Below are 22,054 nucleotides of genomic sequence, written 5' to 3'. Positions count from 1 at the left end.
ACGAAGCGACTGATTAAAGGCTGCTTTATGACTCAGCTAATCAGGGAGCATGGTATTTACTTTATAAATACTCACTATTTGGTAATTCTGTCCAAAACTACTAATGTCTTATTGCTAGCCAAGCATGGTGTGATGCCTGACAAAAAAATAGCGTTATGCTATTGGGCATTTCAATGAGAGACAAGTTGGTTTTCACATTCAACATCCAACAGTGATTACCTCTGTACTCAGGACATGCACATTGGGAAAGGTGTTTGTATTAATTTGTTTATTTTGTTTATTTATGTATTTATTCTGCACTGTCCAAGCAGAAATGAAGTTCAGGCACTTTAGCTGACCACAGGTGCCTAGCCCAATAAAAGTTCTACTTTACACAGTTTATGACAAAAACTCAGGACCGGAATGGAATCAATCCTTTTATCAAACATTTCCGATAAATAATACTGTGTCATCCTCTCTACAGTTCATACACATCCAGAACAACAAATGTGTTTAAACGTCCTATTTGAAGCATATAAACTACATCACATTACAAGAACAACACAAAGATACACATTCACGTTTACAAGCGAGCACAAACACACACACACAAACACACACACACACACACACACACACACACACTCAGACAGATAAACCACACACCCTTATGACATTGGATGCATTTACCTCAGCCAAACATAACAGAAAAATGGGGCCAGTGAATTAATGTGCTTCCCCAGCTGTGTCATCCAAAAGCAACGACAGGTGTAACAGAGATTAATGGATCTCTCTTGTTTAAATAACACATCTATCTCTCGCACACACACACAGACATGAACACACTTGTTGCACACCTTCACACACTTTCTCTCACACAAACAAAAGATGATATAGCCTGTCAGCGGACAAAACTGCAGTTTCGAAGCGATGTAGCAGTGGGGGGTGGTCACACCGAGCGTCCCACAATGCCCCTGGCCAAAAGCAAAAATCTGCAGTAACATGTGAGAAGTGTTACAACTTAAGGTTGTGGCTGCAGGCAGATAAAACCTCTGTCCTAAGTCCTTCTGTTTCTAAAGTTTTAGAGAAAGCTGTTTTGTCACAGTTGACTCCCTTTCTGACCACCCACCACATACTAGAACCCTTTCAATCAGGTTTTAGATCCCTTCACAGCACAGAAACTGCCCTGCTTAAAGTCACTAATGATCTGCTCCTCACGTTGGATTCTGGTGATAATGCCATCTTGATATTACTTGACCTTAGTGCTGCTTTCGACACTGTAGATCACAACATCCTCCTCACCCGCCTGGACCAGCAGGTGGGTATCAGGGAGACTGCATTACTTTGGTTTAGCTCTTACCTTAAACATAGGACTTTCTCTGTCTCTATAGGCCAGTTCTCTTCATCATCTGCCCCTGTCTCTTATGGGGTCCCTCAGGGGTCCCATACTATTCAGCCTGTATATGCTCCCACTGGGTGACATTATAAGAAAGCATAACATCTCTTTTCACCTCTATGCAGATGATTCACAGCTTTATCTGCCATTAAAATCTAGGGACTCCATCCAATCTCTCCTGGTCTGTCTTGAAGACATTAGAAACTGGATGGCCAACAACTTCCTCCAGTTAAATGGTGACAAGACAGAAGTCATCATTTTTGGCCCCCCCAAGGCAAGATGCACTACTCTAAATAATTTAGGTTACCTCACTCCATTTGTCACACCCTTGGCCAGAAACCTGGGTGTCATCCTTGACTCTGAACTCTGTCTTGACAAACAGATTAGTAATGTGGTCAAAACTAGTTTTTACCAACTTAAGAGTGATTTCCCGCCTCAAAACCTTCCTATCTCATAAAGACCTGGAGATAGTAATTCATGCCTTTATAACATCACGGCTGGATTATTGCAATTCCCTCTACCTCGTCCTCCCCCACTCCTCACTCAGACGTCTACAGCTGGTCCAAAATGCAGCTGCACGTCTTTTAACTGGCACCAAGAGGTGTGAGCACTTCACCCCCATTCTGGCCTCCTTGCACTGGCTCCCCATTCATTTTAGGATACAGTTTAAAGTTTTATTATTTGTTTTTAAGGCACTCAATGGGCTGGCCCCAGCCTACATCACTGACCTTGTACAGCCACATTCAGTCCAAAGGTCCCTCAGATCCTCTACCAAAGGGTTTCTGCTTGTGCCACGCTCACGGCTCAATCAGAAAGGAGACAGGGCCTTTGCTGTCGCTGCTCCACGTCTGTGGAACCAGCTCCCTCAGGACATTAGATCCGCCCCCTCTATTTCTGCCTTCAAGTCTAGGCTAAAAACCCACCTTTACTCCCTGGCCTTCCTTTCCCCCTGAACTGTTAACCCCCTGTTCTTGCCTATGTGGGGTGTCCTGTTATTGTATTATTGTTATACTGTATTATTTGCCTTTTAGTGTCATTGTAAAGCACTTTGGTCAGTTTATGCTGTATATAAATGTGCTCTATAAATAAAGCTTACTTACTTACTTACTAACAAAGTAGACAAGGTGGGAAAAAAATCACTTTTGTATAAGAAAATGATTTTGGTCCGCACAACATTATATTAACCAGGATTAATGGACTAGGGATAACTAAAGCCTTGTTTCCATACAGCGCTGTGTACCGTACACTAGTCTTCCGAAACTCCATTCAATCCTATGGGAACCTCTGTGATCTCCGATGTGTTTGCAAAACTCCTCCTTCCATTTTTTCGGTCTGGAATTTGCCTTGATTACCTTGAAAAAGCTGAACTATGCACTGTCCAAGAAGTTAGCATTGGAGAAACAAGTTAGCTAGGAAGCTATTTCCTTTTAAGAAGTGTATGTTCCATGATGAAATGAAGAGTGAGAGTTAAATTCCATTATCTATTGTTATTGCTGTATCATTCATTTTGAGGCCTTCTGTAAAGAAGATATGCATTTGCTTGCATTGAACACTAGAGGGCACATTGCGTATATTATACCGAGTATCAATATAGTATTTACGGACACCAGACAAAACAGTGTAGAAACGTAGTAACTGGTGAGAGTAGGATACCCTAGAGCAGGGGTTCCCAAAGTTCAAAAATAAATGTAAAAAACTGATTAATTCTGGGCGGATCAAATACAACTTTGTGATTGGCTATGTAGAGTTCCACTCTTTGGATTGGTTCATGTTAGGCGCATGGCCATTAGATTAATAGTTAAACAAGCTATCCCTTCTGACAGACTGAATGATAGACCGTGGCCGTGTTATATAAGTATAAAGTTGGCTATAAACTCATCACCAAATAGGTAAGTTACAGGCTACTATCCTTTAAGAGCACTGCCATACTTAATTTGACCAGTAGTTAGTTAGTTGGTTGTTAAGGGTTATCGGTCCGTTTTAAACCCTCAACCCGCGCCTCCCTTGCTGTAATTCCCCGCCCACATATGGGGAACCACTGCTCTATTTTAGCCCCAAGACTCAGATAGAGCAACTAGAGTTAGTTTAGGCACAAAATAATTTCCTGTCAGGGCTGATGCAAAGCTGTGTTAATTCCATTCACCCAAGTGAGTAATTGTGGATCGTAAATGAGAAACAGCGGGACACACGTCTACTTTGCCCAGTCAAATTCAGATTTGGCCAATTCTTTATTTAAGACATTTTATTTCAACGGATTAATTGTCTCATTGCCTGTGGGTATAAGAAAAGGGCAGCTGAGTTTTTTCCGTCAATAATACCAACGCCTGCATGCATAAGAACGCTGAGTGTTTGCCTCTCATTAGTGAACATATGTGAATGAGAACAGATGTAATGGATACCAAGTAGACTATAAGAATACCAAACTGATTACCAAGAGGACCCCCCTTTCAAATCAAACTAAAAACTATTATCGCCACTAAAAACTATTGTCGCCACTTTATTCAGAGAATATTGGGTACTTATGTAGAAGTTAATAGTTGAAGTTGCAGGGTTAACTGGAAACACAACTAGCCCTGATACATTTGGCATGACTCATATTTCATTAACAGTCATAAATATGTCAACATGTCATGAGCATAAACCGACTCAGTACGTTTACTTCTCTCGGAATTCCATCTCCAGAGACCTCGGCTAGAGTACAGGGGAAATGGAAACATGAGAACAGTTTCAGCATATCGTTAGATAGATTGTGTCAAACCTACTGCGGGCTCTTGGAGTAGAATGGCAGTGTTTCATGGGTGAGCTTCTGGATGTCGAAGACGGTGGGCTCAGCGGAGATCGCCTGGCGCTTGGTCCGCTGCTGCTCATGCAGCTCGCTGCGTTTCTGAGTTACCTGCTGCGTGGCGGGCTTGATCACAGAGCGGTATTTGTCCAACTCATTCTGCAGTTTCTGAATCAGCTCGTCTTTCTGGTCGAGTTCGAGTTCTAGTTCGTCTATGAGTGCGTCTCTTTGCCGTAATTCCTCAATCTTCTCCTGGAGAGCGTACTGGAGGTCTCGCAGCGTTCCCATTTCCACTTGGTCTCTCCCTCTCGCTCGCCCGTCTCCGCCAAAAACAGCACTTCGCAAACTTTAGTAAGATTACCCTTGAAACGAAAGGGCACCTCAAACTGCCCTGACGTTTCCTTATTTACTCACACACGCCAAAATCGCAGCACTCCTTTATTCTTCTGAGGTTTGTCGTGCGTAACCACGAGTGGGTGTGTAAAACCAGTTGCACGCTGGATGCTGACGGTGGTCAGTTTGTGTAGCTCCGCGCGCGTAAAAGCAGCCGGGACTGATGGAAGCCCCCTCACGCTCACTAAACGAGTGCTAACATCTCTCGTGCGTCAGGCAAGGCACGCTTTCCTGTAGATAAACGTATACCTGAAGAACGGTGAAGTCGATACATAAACGTTTGAGAAAAAATTAGATTCCCCTGCAGCCCTCACCCCTATGTCTTTCGCTGTGTTTGTGTGTGCGTGTGCGTGTGTATGTGTGTGTGTGTGTGTGTGTGTGTGTGTGCGTGCGTGTGTGAGTGGCTTAGTCACATATATGCCAGTGTGTGTGTGTGGCTCCTGTGACACACACAAAGTAAATGATGCACCCGTTAATAGCCAATTCAGAAGCAATTAAGTCAAACCGGCGTTGACACATATTAATAGTTAAAATTTGTTGATAGATGAATGTAGAAAATTACGTTTTCTCCTTAAAAAGAAAACAACCTGGTATCAGAAATCAAACAAAAAAGCCCACACATGCCAGTGCCCACCACACAATTATCTTGGTCATGTAGCTAGCATCAGCCTTTACTGGACATATCAACGCCTCACTGAAATGAAGGTTTGTTCGTGAAATGTATTCTGCATACTGAGATGTACAATACCTAGTACTTTAAACTGAGCTATGAGGATAGATGAAAAATAGGCAAGAGTGAGATTATTCTTCCATCCCTTACTGGAATGTACAAACATGTCTTCCCAAACGTGAGCAGCTTTCCTGGTAGCATGTTATTGTTCGCCCATCTTTTAAACAAATGTCACCAGACCCCCCTCCCAAGTAAGTGTGCGTGAGAGGGCGAGAGAAAGAGAGAGAGAGAGAGAGAGAGAGAGAGAGAGAGAGAGAGAGAGAGAGAGAGGATGACGTGTCTCCCAGGAATTCTGATTTTCTAATAATACAGCAGGTCTCACTGTTATATTAAAGCGTCCCTGATCTCCCAGATCTTACAGGAGGGCGATCGACCCCTGTGCAAACCCGAGGAGCAGTAGACTTGATGTGAGCTTGTGTGAGAATCCAGACCATCTGGGGAAGATGGATGGGGGAAGTAAAAGAGCAATGCTCTCCTGCTGTGTGTCCTCCAGGCACAGAAACCCCATACAGATCCAGTGCAGCAGATAAGTGGCCAAGAGCATCTCCCAGTTATACAGTAAGTGTGTCAGCCTAGTAAATCATCCACATCATACACCCTATAATATTACATGTATCTACTCCCTCTGAGCCCCTGTGTTCTCCATATAGTGATTCTGCTTGAGGTGGCGTATTAGCATTTGTACAAACCTGTGCAGTTCAACAACTGCACGGCAAGAAGGTGCTCAAGACATAACCCTCTGATGCTGATAATACATTTGCTCTTTTTCTCCCTCTGTACATGGGAGAGCTTAGACTTAGTTTGAAACTTCGTAGAGATCCAATTCCCATCTTAGATTACATTGTTGTGCTTGATGAGGTGCATCACACATGCATAGTTTGCCAAAGTATCTTTCTTTCTGTAGTGTAATTATCACAGTTCTAGAGGTAGTTTAGGCCTAGGTGCTCAAGCTGACAATTAGTTTCTTTGTAGCTGGATGCTATCCTCCCTAACCGCCTTCACACAACTGAAAAAGTGACCCTCTGAACAGATATCTCACTCACTAGAACAAAGAATACGTTTGAAAATAAATGGTATATAAAATTCATACAAAATTAAAAGATTTTTCGCTAATGCTTCTGAGAACTTATTTAGATCATTTTTATTTCAAGATACTTAGACTCCTGTGTTTTTAGCACCTGTTATTGATAACTTTACAAAAAGCTGTTGATTCTTCTTTATAGATCAGTAACAACAGAAAGTTAAATAAGAAATGGGTTATACTGTATGTAACACCAAAGAAGTCAGAGCTGTCACCAGAAAAGAACTCAGAGTGCCCTCTAGTGGCTTTTTCTTCCAACATCCAGACATCATGGAAGTATTTCCACAACATTGAAAGGTAATGCCTGAGTACAGCTGTAAGTGCTCAAAGTAAAATATCTATCTCTTAGGATCTACTTTGCCACATGACACTTAATTACTAGTTCAGCCAATTTTTAACTTCCCCCTAAAAATGTATCAATCAACCATATCAGCAACACTTTGTTAAGAAGAACCGCTCTGCTCCCATGTGCAGTTAAACAAAAAGACCACTTCACACCGCACATGCTTGTGATATCCGGATGTTCATCTGACAGCTGGATTTGTTGACAGAAGAACTTGAGATGCTGAGCTGCCTGGCAACGGCACAAGCCTTCAGTGAAGACTCATCCTCTCGCACAGGCACTCAACGTGCCTGGACATATTGTGCGAGCATGACATGTCAGGTATATATAGTATATATATATAGGTATATACAGTACAGCTGTAAGATTGGGCGGCCATTTCAAACCAATACATCCATAAATCCTCTGGAATGTTTTCTTAAACAATCCCCCGTTACAGCCTTGGGCTTTTGGCGACAGTGAATCAGCCATCAAAGGGTTTCCCTGCCGCTGCATGAAAAAACACAGACCCCTGAATGGCTTCCTCCAAAAAGAGGCAGGGGTGTTTAATGGGACTGACTCTGACGCCCGCTGCCACCAGGTCACCTAACACCCCAATCGAACACATCTGCAGGAGCTCAAGGCTGACACTTGATCTTCTCAGCCTCCACCAGCAACACGCAAGATTATGATGTTATGCCTGTTATGGACATCCAATTGGGTTTTGTTTCTGCTTGTGGGCTCTTTGCTATTCTTTGCTTGCCTCTCACTTGCTTGTGTATCTTACATAGCACATCTGCCTTTCTCTCTCTTTCTCTCTCTCGCTCTCCCTCTCGCTCTCTCTCTCTCTCTCTCTCTCTCTCTCTCTCTCTCTCGCGCTCTTCATTTCTTTCTTTCTTTCTTTCTCTTTCTTTCTCTTTCTCTCTACCTCTCTGACCTGCCCTTGAGAGGTCCTCTCTGGGAAATAGGCTTTAAATTTCACCTCTCTACACTTCCTGCGCGTCTCTTCCTCTGCAGATCGATGGAAATGAGATACGCTGAAATACGATGAGCAGCGCTTTGCTCTGCTGCCACAGACCTACAACAGCAAAGGACATTTTGTCTGTGACCCCACGCACTGAAAAATGGGAATCAGCCTAGCCCTCTCTTCAGGACGGCCATAAATAAAGCCTTGAACCTTGGTGGTGACTGGGTAAATGTCACTGAATACGACATTGGTAATTTTGTGTAGGCGGTGTTCAAATGAAGGGACAATGGGTCGTGACAGTCTGAATGTCCACTCTGACAGCATAACAAGATTGTTATCTGTCATCTGTTAGTTATCAAAGCGCGTTGGCTGAATCACTTACTGTAACCTGAGCAACCATCCCTAGCTAAGCTAATGGGATCACACACACTTAATATGGGTTTGGCAGGATCAGGCCAAACTGTGACTCTCCATAGGAAGGCTTGAAACATGCAAACATGTTTAAAGACTACAGATTTGAACGCAGCCTCACTCCATCACAGCCAGAAATTGGATAATGAGTCAATTTGGGTTTTTTTCCACACTGTTGTGTGTCCATCATTTTAATTATAAAAATGTCTGCGCAGACTTTATTCATGTTTCGCACTTTACTATATCACTAGTCTGTGTTTATCTTAAGCAAATAAGGCATGGTGACTTGTGGCAGCAACAGCATGTTAACAGTGACATTTGAGGACGGGGCATGTATTTGGGGGCTCCCCTTTGCTCATCATCTCCTCCAGTGGACAAATGAGGGATTTAATATATCATCTGTGAATTGAATGTAATATTTTGCAACTCTTTGTTTCATTACCATTTGTGTAAACATTAACAAGATGGCTTCTTAGCAATTTGCATTGTCATTATGGCATCTAATATCAGTTACAGTTACAACAGAACTAACAAAGCTCTTTCATAATAAGTTATTCATATTCAAAATCCATCCATGACAGATAACAATCAGATGCCAGTCCAGTGTAAGTCTCATTTATTTTGAATTAGCCCTTGTTATGGGATGTTATCTGAGTTGATAAATGTTTTTCTCCTCTTCGTAAGATCCTATCTAGCCTGTGTGCCTGTGCAGCCTCATCTCCTCAGGAAATGCTTGAAGATGTGTCTGATAGCATCTCCAACACTGTGAACATGTCTAAAACCCTGAATCGCTGAAGTATCCTCTGCTTCATGCAACTAGCTAAAGGCAGCCATCACTTTGTAAACACTGAGTCTTGTCAGGGCTAATCATAGTCTAGCATAAGTCTGACCTCTGACCTAATCAAATAGTCAACATACATTATAGATATAGGGGATTCTAGCAAAATAGGAATTACTTCCCTTTTTTTTCTTTTACAAGTTGTGTGTGAGATGAACAGTTTAGTATCTACACGTATGCTGGAGGGTTTGCTTCCCTCCTGTGGCCACTGAGTGATCTGCTCTTTCTGTCTGATCTGATGATCATGAATGCGTGCTTTTTTTTGCGCAATGACAAGGCATGATAATCTGAGGGAACACTTTCTTGACGTGTTATGCACATCAATAGGACGTGATTTCATGAATTGTTGGCCTGCACTGTTATGGACCTGTTCCACAGGCTCACTGTTAAAAGTTAAAGAGTTGCACATGGACGTTATGAAATAGTCCAAACTAATAATCAGTAATGATCTGTTTGCGCATATAATCGGAAGAGCAATAGAGCATCATCAGTGCAGAAATATCATCCATTACCTTCACTAAAGTTCACTGCACAACACCACAGACGATGCCAATATAAATAAGTAACACTTCATGATTCCTCAGCACCCCAAAACCCCTTTTTAAACCCGTTTAAATAATTTAGCATCCACAGGGCCTTCAATCAGCAAATACTGGATCTTCACATTTATTTACCATACGTAGGCGACACCATATGATTATGGGATTTATAACCAAAAGAGAAGCGATGCATATAGTCAGACAATCCTTTCTAATAGCGTATTAAATAACCCAGACAGCCTCTCGCGCGTGCTGCCTCTAAAAGCCGATAATGCACAGCGTTTCCTGTGCGCCCAGCCCGCTGGGACGCGATGATGGATCAGATCAATTATGAACTCTCTCCCTCTCTCTCTCTCTCTCTCTCTCTCTTTCTCTTTTTTCAACTGGAAGATGCGTGGTCATCACTCGTTCAGAATGACAGCGTTGGCCCATTCACGCGCCGCCGATTCCCTGTCTTCAAGTCCTCGAGCTCGGGCTGCTCATGTGCCACGGCTAGATTTACGCGAAGTGACAGCTCTCATTATCTTTGGTCCTGATACAAATTCACCATTTTATTGTTCTCATGAGAAGTTTCCTATTCATTCTGTGTATGTATCGGTATTGTATAATGTCATAGACTATTTGTGGTGCATGGAACAACTAAATCATCATAAGTAAACAACAGGCTAGTGGAGCAGCTATGAAACAAAAGTCTGTAAAGCGCAGTAAGAAGTAAGAACTTTCCAAACCTGTCAGATTTGGCGTATTTCCTGAAGGTTTGTCGTAACAGGTCCTGGTGCGTTTGAGGCTCTGCCGATATTCCCTGTGCGCGCCGAGTCCGGGGTCCGATGATCTGTGCGCTAGGCAAAACCGACTGGCATTTGTGCAGTTTTCTTTTAAGCTCGTGGATTTCATCCTCTCTGTCTTCCAAACGCCTCTCTAAGTCGCGAATCCTCTCCTCCTTCAACATCAAAATCTTCGCGAAGTCCTCCTCTAGGTCACTCATAATGAAATTTTGACAAACTTCCCCAGACGTCCCGAAAAAAACACAATCACAAAGACCGACGACTTTTAAAACCCTTCAATGGATACTAAAAATGGCAGGGATGAGCCGTATCCCAAATCCACGTGTTTATGGCTAGCCAGGCTGAATGGAGGAACAGTAGTCAGTGTGTGCGGCACGGGGCGGTGAATTCACGGACCCTCTTGGGAACTGAAGATTATGATATCTCATTCAGAGACCAATTAGAACAGCTCTTCCGCTCCCAGGGCACCGTCACTCCGGGCAGGAACAGGAGCAGAACGCGCAGGGAGAGTCGCTCCACCAGCGGGCCGGAACCTCACCGTCCGCTGAAGACATCCTGAGTTGCTGCCTAAAGAAACGGTAACAGGGTAGGACACGTTCGCCAAATGGAGTTTGCGCTTTGGCTCAGGGACGCAACTCGCTCTGCTCGCCTTGACAGTGGTAAAAGCCATGTGATCCAAAAGATGACGTAGTGCGGTGTAACTTGATAGCAGTGTTTGGTGAGATTCGCGACTAAATGTTTTTAGGCTACTGCATGGTGTCTGGTCAATCGTTATCTGAAATACTACGATCGTTAAGTTTTATTGATGCAAACATAGAAGATTATATGATCATTATAAAATGTATCTTTTCAGAGCATTTTCCCGTGTTTTCAAGGGTGCAACACCGGGAGAGCTGACAAAGTAGGCAGGATATATCCTGAAAACAATTAGCTTTACGTCTGTCAAACGTTTTCTTCGCTCAGCATGCTTCCTCTTTGCTCATTAAATTAGTCTCCTCCTGAGACGCATTGGGAGAATGCATTGCTTTATTAAGACCTGAGATAAAACAATAAGAGGGTATCACTCACTCCTGTAGGGTCCTGAGTCTATACTGTGTTGTCCTCTGTCACCACTTTTTACTTGCTCACGTTATCATAAATGCAAAAAATGTTCAAAGAGCCTACTATGAAATGTATGGACTTTGTATCTTCGTGTTCTCTAAATGCGTGACAGAACAGAACGTGAACCACCCGGTAATCTCTCATAGACCTAGTCACTCAGACGAGATGCCATGTCAACACGTTCTCTTTCGTTAGCCCTGCCAGACATTTGACAGCTTGGGTGGGGATGGTGCGAGCCTGGACCACATGAGGAGTGTTGATCAAACACGGCCTGACCTTTCTTGAGGCCGTACAGTCATGGAGATGGCTGTTGGGGAAGGCCTGCTGTGCGAGCGTGCATGGAAGGATGTTTCTGTCGCTGTCTCTGTCTGTCATCTATTCCAGATGCATTAAGTTGGATATTACATGTATTTCCATTATCTGACGAAATAGAAAAAAAAGGAGGGAAGGGAGTTCCTCCTGTCCACTTATATACTATCAATAAACAACTATTTCTGTGCTGGCATCTGTATTATAAGGTGTGTTTGGTGCCAGAGACAGCACTGACAGTCAGTGATTAGTCTACAGTTGCTATGCAGTAAAGTGGTGCTCTCCTGGTTGCCCTGAGGGCAGATCAAGTTACGGGCACAGGGCAAAGGGGCAGACATTAGTCATCCCTTTCCTGTGACTCTCACAGGGACATGCAGTCATCATGCAGCCCACTCATAGACAGACACACACACACACACACACACACACACACACACACATACACATGCACATGCACCGTAGACAGATGTACATACACGCACGCATGCATTCACTTTCAAGCATGCTCGTGTTCTCTCACACAAATGCACACTAAAACAAACACACTCACACACAAATTCATATACACAAACAGCACGCTATTTATGACTAGACACAAATGCACAGCCTGAACAGGAGGCTCTGACACAACAGCTGAAAGCTACTGCAAGGGGAGCTAGTAATTCTGGATGTTACCTAACCCCTCAGCAGCCACAGCAGGAGTCCATTTCCTCCCTTCAATACGTGATGTAAGCACAAAATATCAGGCAGGTAAGGAGGTGTCTCCCTTTGGAAGTTCTCTGATTAATACAGTCATTCAAGCTGCAGTAGGAAGGCTTTATAAAAATGTCTTTTTGTCACATTTGATAAAACTGTCATTGTATCCTGACAGTTGTACATGAGACGGATAATCTGTGAAAATTCCATTTGCAAAAATCCAACACGACCGAATCAAAACTACCAATCAGAGTCAGGAGGAGTGGTCTGGCAATGTAAATCACTGCTGGAGTCCCCACCCCCTGTACACACTCTCACTCTTAATATCTCCAGAGAAACAGCTGATGCTAGGGGGAGATGCAGGACCTGAACGGATTTGAAACAGATGCTGTGCTGAGCCACATTTCTGCTTGACCGGTAATTACCCCCACTTGATTTACGTCTGATATGATTTAAAAAACAAACAAACATCAAAGCACTGAAATAAGTATGTGCTAGGTCTTTTACCAAATAGATACTGCTGTAGAGTACACATGCATGCCAGCCTCTTTTGAGGGAAGGGGCTTTGGAGGCTGGAGTGCTGCGAAAACGGAGGGGAACAGGGAAGGACCTGGAAGTTGCACTCGTTCGGATTTTCCACCTACATTGTTACAGAAACCTGATTTTCCCCCAGATTCTTTATCTCATGTACCACTGTCCGGACATAGCACCAGTTTTAGCACATGACAAAAAAAACATTATATATGGGTTACCTATTGCTGAAAAGTCCAAGAGACTGTCTGAGACTTTTTTTTTTCTATTATTGGGATCACTATCATAATGTTAGGCAAACTGGAAGTATTCCAACAAAACATAAATTATATCAATTTTAAGAGGTTTGTTATCTTCCTGGGTTGAGAAGAAGGTTAGAGGGTTAGCTTCAGCTGGTTAGCATGAGACACATTGGAGCAGAGGAGTTTGTGACCATTAGCAGGTTTTAGTCATGCACCGGTGTGGTTGATCAGTGCAGGGTTTTGATTATTGATAATTGTGTTCATGCATGATGTGGCATTTTACAGCTCAGACAATTGGCTGTTCACAGTTTTGATTCCAAAACTGAGCATCACAAAGCAAGATGTCAGCGGCCATTTTTGGTACCTCCTGGGCTGAAGAATCTAGCAAAGCACTGGGCATTGGAAAAGCATGGGAAAGATTACACCTTTATGTTTAGCGCTCATCTGAAGTAACCCTGAAGGAGGATCAGTGAGTGCAGGGGTCACAGAGAGGAATGCTCCTGTATCGTCATTTACCTCCAGGTGTGCATTTTACAGCAGCTCACCTGCCTCTGTGTTTAGACATGAGACTAATGACAGAAAAGAACAGCATGTTCAGTCCTGACGACAGAAAGATAGTTTCCCTTTACTCTATCTCTGTTCTTTCTCTCTATCCCTATATCTCTATTTCTCCCTTTCACTATCTCTCTCTCTTTTCTCTCTCTCACTATATATCTTTTCCTCGCTCACTATATCTATTTTTTCCCTCTAAATATATCTCTCTCTATTCCTCTCTCACAATATCGCTCTCTTTCCTCTCTCGTTTTCCTCTTCCGCTTCTCACACTCTTTTCTACTCTGGATTCCTGCTAATGTTGAGTCATATGTCATGCTGGTGAACTAGAGGTGAGACATGAGTAGTTTATCCTTCCCAGGGAGAACGCCTGGAACTACTGCGTAAACAAGCTTTTTTTCTTTCTCAATGCCTTCGCGGATGATGACACGGATGGCACAGTCATGTGTGGAGGTGGTCATGTTACTGCAGCAGAGGGGGAACCTTCCTGGTTGATGACCTTTCCATGTGACAGCTCTCCCAGCCTGCTTTGCAGGTTCGTGCCTGTGTTTGCGTTTCTGTTGATGGCCAGGCAGCGGTGGGTAGGGCTGATGGGTCACCAGGGCTGACGAGATACACCTGCACGCTGGGTCTGTCTTGCATACAGTTGATCCTCCAGGAGGCTGTGTAGCCTACACCGTGGATTCCTGTACAGTTTTATCTGCTTCATCCTAGTTGGATGTTTTATTTTAATCAAGTTTAATTGAATAATGATGATTTTTAAAGCCATGTATCTAGCCTGCTAATTCTGATGTAGTATGCTGTTTTTCTATATGGTGCACTGATTTTGAATGTTGTGTGCTTATTCAGAAATACTCTAAAACAACGTGCACGAAAAGTGAATGATGATTCTCTAGATAAGCAAGTCACGTTATGCAAGGGTCCACCCCTCTGAGCTTCAACAGGAAACCATGGAGAACCACAGGTAGGCTGGACAAATGAATTAGGGTGATGATAACCTTTTGCCCTTAACCTCTCCCTGTCTCTCGCTCTTTCTTTCTCTCTCTCAATTTTCTTTCTTTCTTTCTTTCACTCTCTATCTCTCTCCGATTATTTTTAGAGACACATTTTGTTCTTAGAATGCTTTCATGTCAGACATGAGATGTGAGTATTTTTGCATCCGCTTCGCTGGTTGCATCCATCTCAGACAGAGGTGTTTCATTTTCCAACTCCATTCCTCCATTTGAAAGAGAACAGAGGTCATCCTCCTGCTGAGCAGCACATTCAAACACCCTCCAGCTCCTTTGGGGTGTGTGTGCGCAAGTGTGTGTGTGTGCGCGTGTGTGTGTACGTGTGTCTCTGTGTGTGTGTGTGTGTGTGTGTGTGTGTGTGTGTGTGTGTGTGTGTGTGTGTGTGCTTCCTGCACACTCCTTCCCTCACTTGTCAAGGCTTATCGCAAGTGCTGGCTTTCAAACTACCTCCAATTCACAGACAAAGATTTAAAGATTTCATCCACAAATCTGTGTAAAATCTTTCAGGAACTTCCAGGGTTTATGAGGAGGCTTGTTAGATATTTCACCAGTAGGATGGCCTCTGAAACGCGTCCACAGCATGCACCGGCGCCGTGGTGTGATCAAAGCAGATGAGTGATGCATGGTGTGGCGTGACATGGCCTGGTGAATCGGCCTCATCTGCTCCTTCTGGCGTTCCACCCACATGCCAGAGTTAAGATGGCGTCTCTGAAACTCAAGTGCAGAGAGGGACTTCAGGATGCCTTTCATGGCCAGGGCCTGGTGGAGGTCCTAAACACACACACACACACACACACACACACACACACACAGGAACAGAGCTGGCAAACGCTTTTTAGACCCTCCACAAACACACACACACACACACACACATACACAAACACACACACACAAACAGCAGCAGCACAGACCAGACCAGAGCAAATACCAGGCCCATTCAGAAACAGCAGACACCAGCCATTCAGCAGCACCACCTGATCTAATGAGCGGCAGTGGAAAAAAACTGTCTGCAGCTGTGGCTCCTCCACTGCCTTCCAGTATCTGTGCCAGTGTGTGTGTGAGTGTGTGTGTGTGTGTGTGTGTGTGTGTGTGTGTGTGTGTGTGTGTGTGTGTGTGTGTGTGTGTGTATGAGTGTGTGTCAGTACAAATTCAGTTAATAGAATGTGTGTGTGGATGTCTGAGTAGAAGCATGCATTTATGGATGCACGCGCCCATTTGTGTGTGCATTTGAATGTGTGTCTAATTCCTCAGCCAAATATGGACAGAGGCTTGTGTTGCCAGACCCCATGGATCACCCTGGAGACCTCAGTAATTGGCTTCAGTACCCTGGAATGGAAAAAAAGAATTCCCGGAGATTGCTTCTAAACTGAAATGATAATGCAATAAAAACAATGATTTGAGCACATGAATTGATTTAAGTATCATAAGACGTGACTCTGAGTAGTGAATAGATTTAACTAATGACCAGCGACAATGTTGCATGTCAGGAGACCATTGTATTGTCATGCTGTTAACATATAATATAATTAATAACTGCCTGCATTTTCAGTAAGTAACTAGACGTAACGCAAAGCGTTACAAAATATGACCACCGAACTGTTCAGTAGGTTATGGTACAGTATGAGTCATGGTTGTCAGTGTGTTTGTGTGTTTTTATGTGTTTTGTGTGTGTAAATTGGTTTGAATTTAATTTGTATGTATTAAAGGAATTATTTGTGATATATTTTGATGATTTGGTTATGTAATGTTTTGTGTACTACTTTTTTGTTGATTGTTTTGGTATATTTTTCTTTTGCAATGCAGTTTGTTAAAACAGGTCACACAAAGAGGTATGGAAACAAAGTGAAGTTTCCAACCACCAACAGGTGGCGCTATAGGTGATATCAGTCAGGCATATGTACGCGTTCGGGCCGGATCCAGCGTCCACCCTAAGACATTTTCTCTGGATCAAACAATGTACGCAAGAGTTATAAGAGACTTTGGGCCCTATCTTCCCGATCAGAAACGCAAGTAGGACGGCGCCAAGCGCAAGTAGCTGTGTGGGCGGCTCTATGGCGCAGTTGCTATTTTAACGGCGGAAAAAACACACTTGCGTCCAGCGCAAGTGTCAAAAGGGTTGGTCCAAAGGAGGTTACTCAGCCATAGGTGTGGTTTGGGCGTAATATGCAATAAACCAATCCGAGCGTCATCTCACATTCCCTTTAAGAGCGAGGAGCGCATAGTCCATAGCGGCTTGTTATTTTGATGGCGGAATTACCTGGTGGAAGACCGGAAAAGTTCACAGCCGAGGAGACCGACGTGAGATTTACACCAATTTTTTGGCAAGCCATATATAATTACAAGGAAAATAAAGTATTTACCACTTGAGGAAATCATTGTGATATCCATATCCAAGATATTTTAAAAATAGGCATTCATCTAGCGTAGCCTACACATTGACCCAAATGATTCAGGTTAATTGAAGCTGCGTGACATTTGATTTATTGTATGGCTTTGTAAAAAGCCGGGAGATAGATATATATGGGGATGGAGAAACCCTCCAAAAGTAAGCAAAGTCAAGCAAGCATGTCAAGATATTGCCGTGATTGTTTCTGCAACGGGGCACCCGAAAACGTTGCCAAAAACGCTATAATGACGTCCGGAGACGTGGGACATCCAAGCTGGAAGGTAATACACGTTCTCGTGGCTTCACGGGAGGTGGATCTGCCTCGACCCAGGATCTGACGGCACCAGAGGACATCGCCACGTCTACCCTCACGCCTGAGAGCGTGCAGGGATTTGGGGGCATGGAAATCGGCACCCAAGCCAGTGCACCAGCTGACCAAACCCAAGGTACATAAATAAAGTCCAAATACACAGAGATGAGTTTACAAGATTTATAATAATACAGGCATTAAATAAATGCAACAAAGCAATACAATAAATCAAATGTCACGCAGCTTCAATTAACCTGAATCATTTGGGTCAATTGTGTACGCTAGATGTATGCCTAGTTTTAAAATGTCTTGGATACGGATATCACAATGATTTCCTCATGTGGTAAATACTTTATTTTCCTTGCCAAACAATTGGTGTAAATCTCTCGTGAAGACGACAGAAGTAAAGTGTAGCCTATAGGTCCTATACTGTGCGGGCAAGCACATGCGCCCTTAAAATAGCGTTCTGAATACGCGTTACAGACTTTAGACATTGCGCCTCTGACATTAGACCAGCTATTTTGTGGTCAATGGCGCACGGCGCACGGCGTTGTTTTAAAACTGCAAAATACCACTTGCGCCAGAGAAACGCCTTCTCTGTTCCGCCCCCGCCCATGTCGACGCAAGTTCATTTCGAAGCGCGCCTCTGGAGGGAAAATCGCGCTGTGCGCCGGGTGCAAGATAGGAATGATACATGCGTCGGTGACAATGTCAATTGCGCTGGGTGCAAGATAGGGCCCTTTGTGTTTTGTGGCAAGCACTGGCAAGTTGGCAAAGTTTGAGGGTCTGCCACGCCCACACCTTCCGACTAATGGGAAAATCTTCTATAACTTTTAATCGCCCATGGCTAAAGAGTAACCTGACCACATTTCAAGGCGTTACCATTAAATCTGTCGGAGGAGTTCGATCAGATGCGAGGTGTGCAAACGCTGTCAAAACGCATCTTCCTCTCAAAATGACTGACTTCCTGTGGACCTGCCACCATGGCGTCAAGAGACTTTTTGGTGCGTCCAAGCATGATGAAGAGGTGTACTGAATTCCGTCAAGCTACGCCAAAATAACCCCAATGCGCAGCGGTTTTTGCAATGTTCTAGGGGGCGCTACAGAGCCATTTTGCTCCATCCATGGACAAAAACTCTACCGAAGATGGACGGTTACAGGCTTGATGTCCCTGGCAAATTTGGTAATTTTTCGAGCACTTTGACATACATGCGATTAAAACACCTCATTTTTGCTTTTTAATTTTTAACTAGGTGGCGCTATACATGTAATGACTGGTTATGGTATGGGTTGACATGGCCCCTTAACACAAACATACAAGAACAATTTGGCCCTCCAAGGCCCTACCGTTCTCGGGATATTCGAAGAAAACTGTGTCGCGTTGGTGAGGCCAGTTGGTGTATAAACATATAAATAACCATATAAATCAATTTATTGCATGCCCCCCCGTGAACGGAATTCCACGAAACTTAACGTGCAATCAGAAGGTATCATAATGATCCCACACCACCGATTTCGTGCAGTTCTGACCTTGTCAACTTACAATTAACATTTTTTTACAACACTCCATTTTTGCTTTTTCATTTGTAACTAGATGGCGCTATACATGAAATAAGTGGTAGTGGAATGGTTGACGTGGCCTCTTAGGACCAACATACAAAAAAAATGTGGTCCTTCTTAGCCCTACGGTTTTCGACTTATTCACAGAAAACTGAATCGTCTCACCCTCTTTAAAACGGGTCCAGTCCGACGGGGGTGCAACGGATCAAAAGGAAAATCAATGGTTCCACGCTCATCTAGTGGGGCTACATGCCCAACAAATGTTGTGCACCCCGGTGTTTCAGTGTCCCGGGAATCGTTGACAGAAAATCGGCAAACAGAAAAAAAACAGAAAAAAATCTCCGACTAAACCTAAATGTAAACCTATAAATAAAAAGGTTTACCATGAACAGGAACCCTTTTGCCAAAAATATATTCCATTATGGATTCCTGGATTCTGGGTGGTGCATGCGCAGTTGGCTATATGTGAGGATGGCAAAATGGGCAGTCAGTTTGCACATTTGTTAAGTGTGCACTATCCGTGATGCTGAAGTCACATGGGCAATTGTGAAAAACCCATGTCAGGCATGACACAAAGTGCAAACTGTCATTTTATCCTCCAGTTGCTCTAGTTTGACATGGTGGTCACTGATACAGAGGGAGTGGGAGGGAAAGCTGATTGATCGGTGCTGTGTGTCATTGGGTTATTACAGGCTACAGCTCCACACCGCCCCCTACAAACTGCATAGGAAACACGTAAAAAGGACACTGTATACCTTGATTAGAATAAATTGTGTGTGTGTGTGTGTGTGTTTGTATTTGTGTGCGTTGTCCTCAGTAGCACCAAAGTGCACTGAAAAAGCTTGCTTTGTAGAACATTCTGTTTTGGCATGTCAACAAAGATGAAGTGTTGTCTGTTATTTCAGTCGAGGAAAACACACGGACGGAAGGCTCTCCACTAAACTCCTACACTGTAACCTGCCACAGGAACAACGAGCAGGAAACAAAGCAGATATTCCTCATTACATTACTGACCCTGAGAGCGCCAGGCCCAGGACTTGAGTTATCTAAGAACTTCCTGACCAGCTGTTTGCTGGAAGTGCATACAAATGTGTGTTGATTAAAAATAAATTCTTGGGACTGTTTTAGTAACACTAATTATTTCTGTTTTTAAATGTTTATGTGTGTATGACGTGTGTGTTTGTGTTTGTGTGTGTGTGTGTGCGCATGCATGTGTGAGGGAGGCATGTGAGTGTGTGTGTATGTGTGCGTGTTTGAGGCACACTTTTTTGTGTGTGCGTGTGCATGTGTGGCAGAGGAATGTGAGTGTGTGTGCATGTGTATGTGTACGTGTTTGAGGCACACGTCTGTGTATTTGCGTGTGTGTGTATGTGTGGGGGAGGCATATGTGTGTTCATGTGTGTGTATGAGGCATGTGTGTGTGTGTGTGTGTGTGGCACATGTGTGTAAAGAGAAAGGTCCCAAGTTGAAAGTGATGGTGTCTTGTTGACCTACACACAAGAGTGTGACTGGCTGTGTGTATTGTGTGGTGATGCCCCAGTAATTGCCTTTTGACCCTTCACCTCATGAAACACAGATTGCACAATCAAAACAGAGAGGGAGAGAGTGAACGAGAGGGAGAGAGAAAGCGCCAGAGAGAGAATGAAAGAGAAAGCCCTTGTTGGTTCTGTTGAGTGGCCTGTGTGTTTGCTCCGCGTTGAGTTATGTGTCAGATATTGTTCCATCGTTCATGCCCACCAGCCCTTGACTGGGCAGTAATCAACCGAGGACAGCGACAATCAGGATCTTCAGCAAACATGCCTCTTTTGCAAACACTCTTTGTGACCTCTGTGTCAGGCCTGAACCAGCCCATAGAGCCAAATCTTTTGTGATGAGATTCCTCAGTTAAATGGAGCTAGAGGTGTAGTTTGAAAATGATGGAGAAATATTAGACTTAAATCATGTAATCACAACAGATTTTTTTTCCCTCTCTCATAGACTGACTAGCTTTTGTCACATGCCAAGCACAGACAGCAGTGACATTATTGAAAAACAGTTTTTAACATACAGTACTTTTGTGATTTATAAATGTATTATTTAACAACATTTGTTTTGTGAATAATGTGATATTGTTTGTGGTATTGCACTCTAGCAGGAAGTCAGTCAGAAAGAAGAATGCACAGAAATGCTCACAGGTTCATAGTCATTTTAGATGTATCAGCCCCTTGTCTCTCCTTCCTACACTCTCTCTCTCTCTGTTTGTGTAAGTATATGTGTATGTGTGTATTTCCCCAGGTATGTTTGTTTGGAAGGTGCCTGTGTTGTCTTACTGTCTGTGGGTATTTTTCAGGACGGTCTAGTCAAAGCCTGATCAGCCCCACACGAGTTTGATTCACATAATGAGCGTCTGTTGATCTCTAGAGCCTGGGGAAACAGACTGACGACATACTGAACACACCAAAAAGAAACCTTGCTGAGTTTGTTGATAGAGGATTTTAAGATTCCGCTAAACACATTAGACCTTCTGTTAGCTAATCTTTAATTAGGCCTGTGAGCTAATTTGAAATACATTTACGATTTGGAGTGAGCAGAATAATGAGTTTGCACTCATTATCAACAGACTGACTGAAAGGGGAAGGCAGACATGAGAGAGATGGGGAGACGGCAATGCAAACTGACAAAGGCTGTTTTATTGGGAGCATCGCCCTCACAACTAGCCTTCACATCAGGCTATTCAGGCCTGGAGTAGCCCTGAGTCATTGAACACACACACACACACAAACACACACACACACATACACACAGAGTGTTCACAGGATGACACCAGCTGGTCGATGGGCGCATGTGTTTGCCTGTATATGGTTGAGTGCATGTGCGTGTGTGAGTGTGTACCGCTCTGTGGATGATGTGAGTGGGTATGTGTATGAATGTGATAGAGAGAGAAATTTTTGTGTGTGATTTTTTTGAATGTGTAAGTCTTTGTACATAACGTGTGTAAATGCGAGTGGGTATGTGTGTGTGTATGATTGTAGGTACAAGCATGTGAGTGCATATAAAGCCTGTCCAGTAAGCAGGTGAGTGCTGAGGCATCTCTGGCATGTTTATCCAAGCCTGGGAATATGGCTAGGTTTGAAATACCGTCAGGAAAAACGACC

At 43.6% G+C, this 22,054-nt stretch overlaps 1 protein-coding gene across 2 annotated transcripts in view; it reads right to left on the bottom strand.

The window, feature by feature from the left end:
- LOC308373753 (cGMP-dependent protein kinase 1-like) overlaps positions 1 to 10,423 on the bottom strand; it is a gene marked incomplete at both ends in the record, with an annotated part of 71,882 nt that extends 61,459 nt beyond the window's left edge. The window contains one exon of one of the 2 annotated variants that reach the window (XM_080849387.1): positions 10,167 to 10,423. In XM_080849387.1, the coding sequence (XP_080705513.1) occupies positions 10,167 to 10,423 (257 nt within the window). Of the gene's footprint in view, positions 1 to 4,137; positions 4,446 to 10,166 lie in introns of those variants that run through there. The other variant, XM_080849386.1, reaches the window with a different exon arrangement.
- Between the last annotated feature and the right edge of the window lie 11,631 nt (positions 10,424 to 22,054).

Source organism: Sprattus sprattus (assembly GCF_963457725.1).
Source record: "Sprattus sprattus genome assembly, chromosome: 12".
NCBI lineage: Eukaryota > Metazoa > Chordata > Actinopteri > Clupeiformes > Clupeidae > Sprattus > Sprattus sprattus.
Note: the sequence above shows the minus strand (reverse complement) of the source record. Positions and strands in the feature narration are given on the sequence as shown.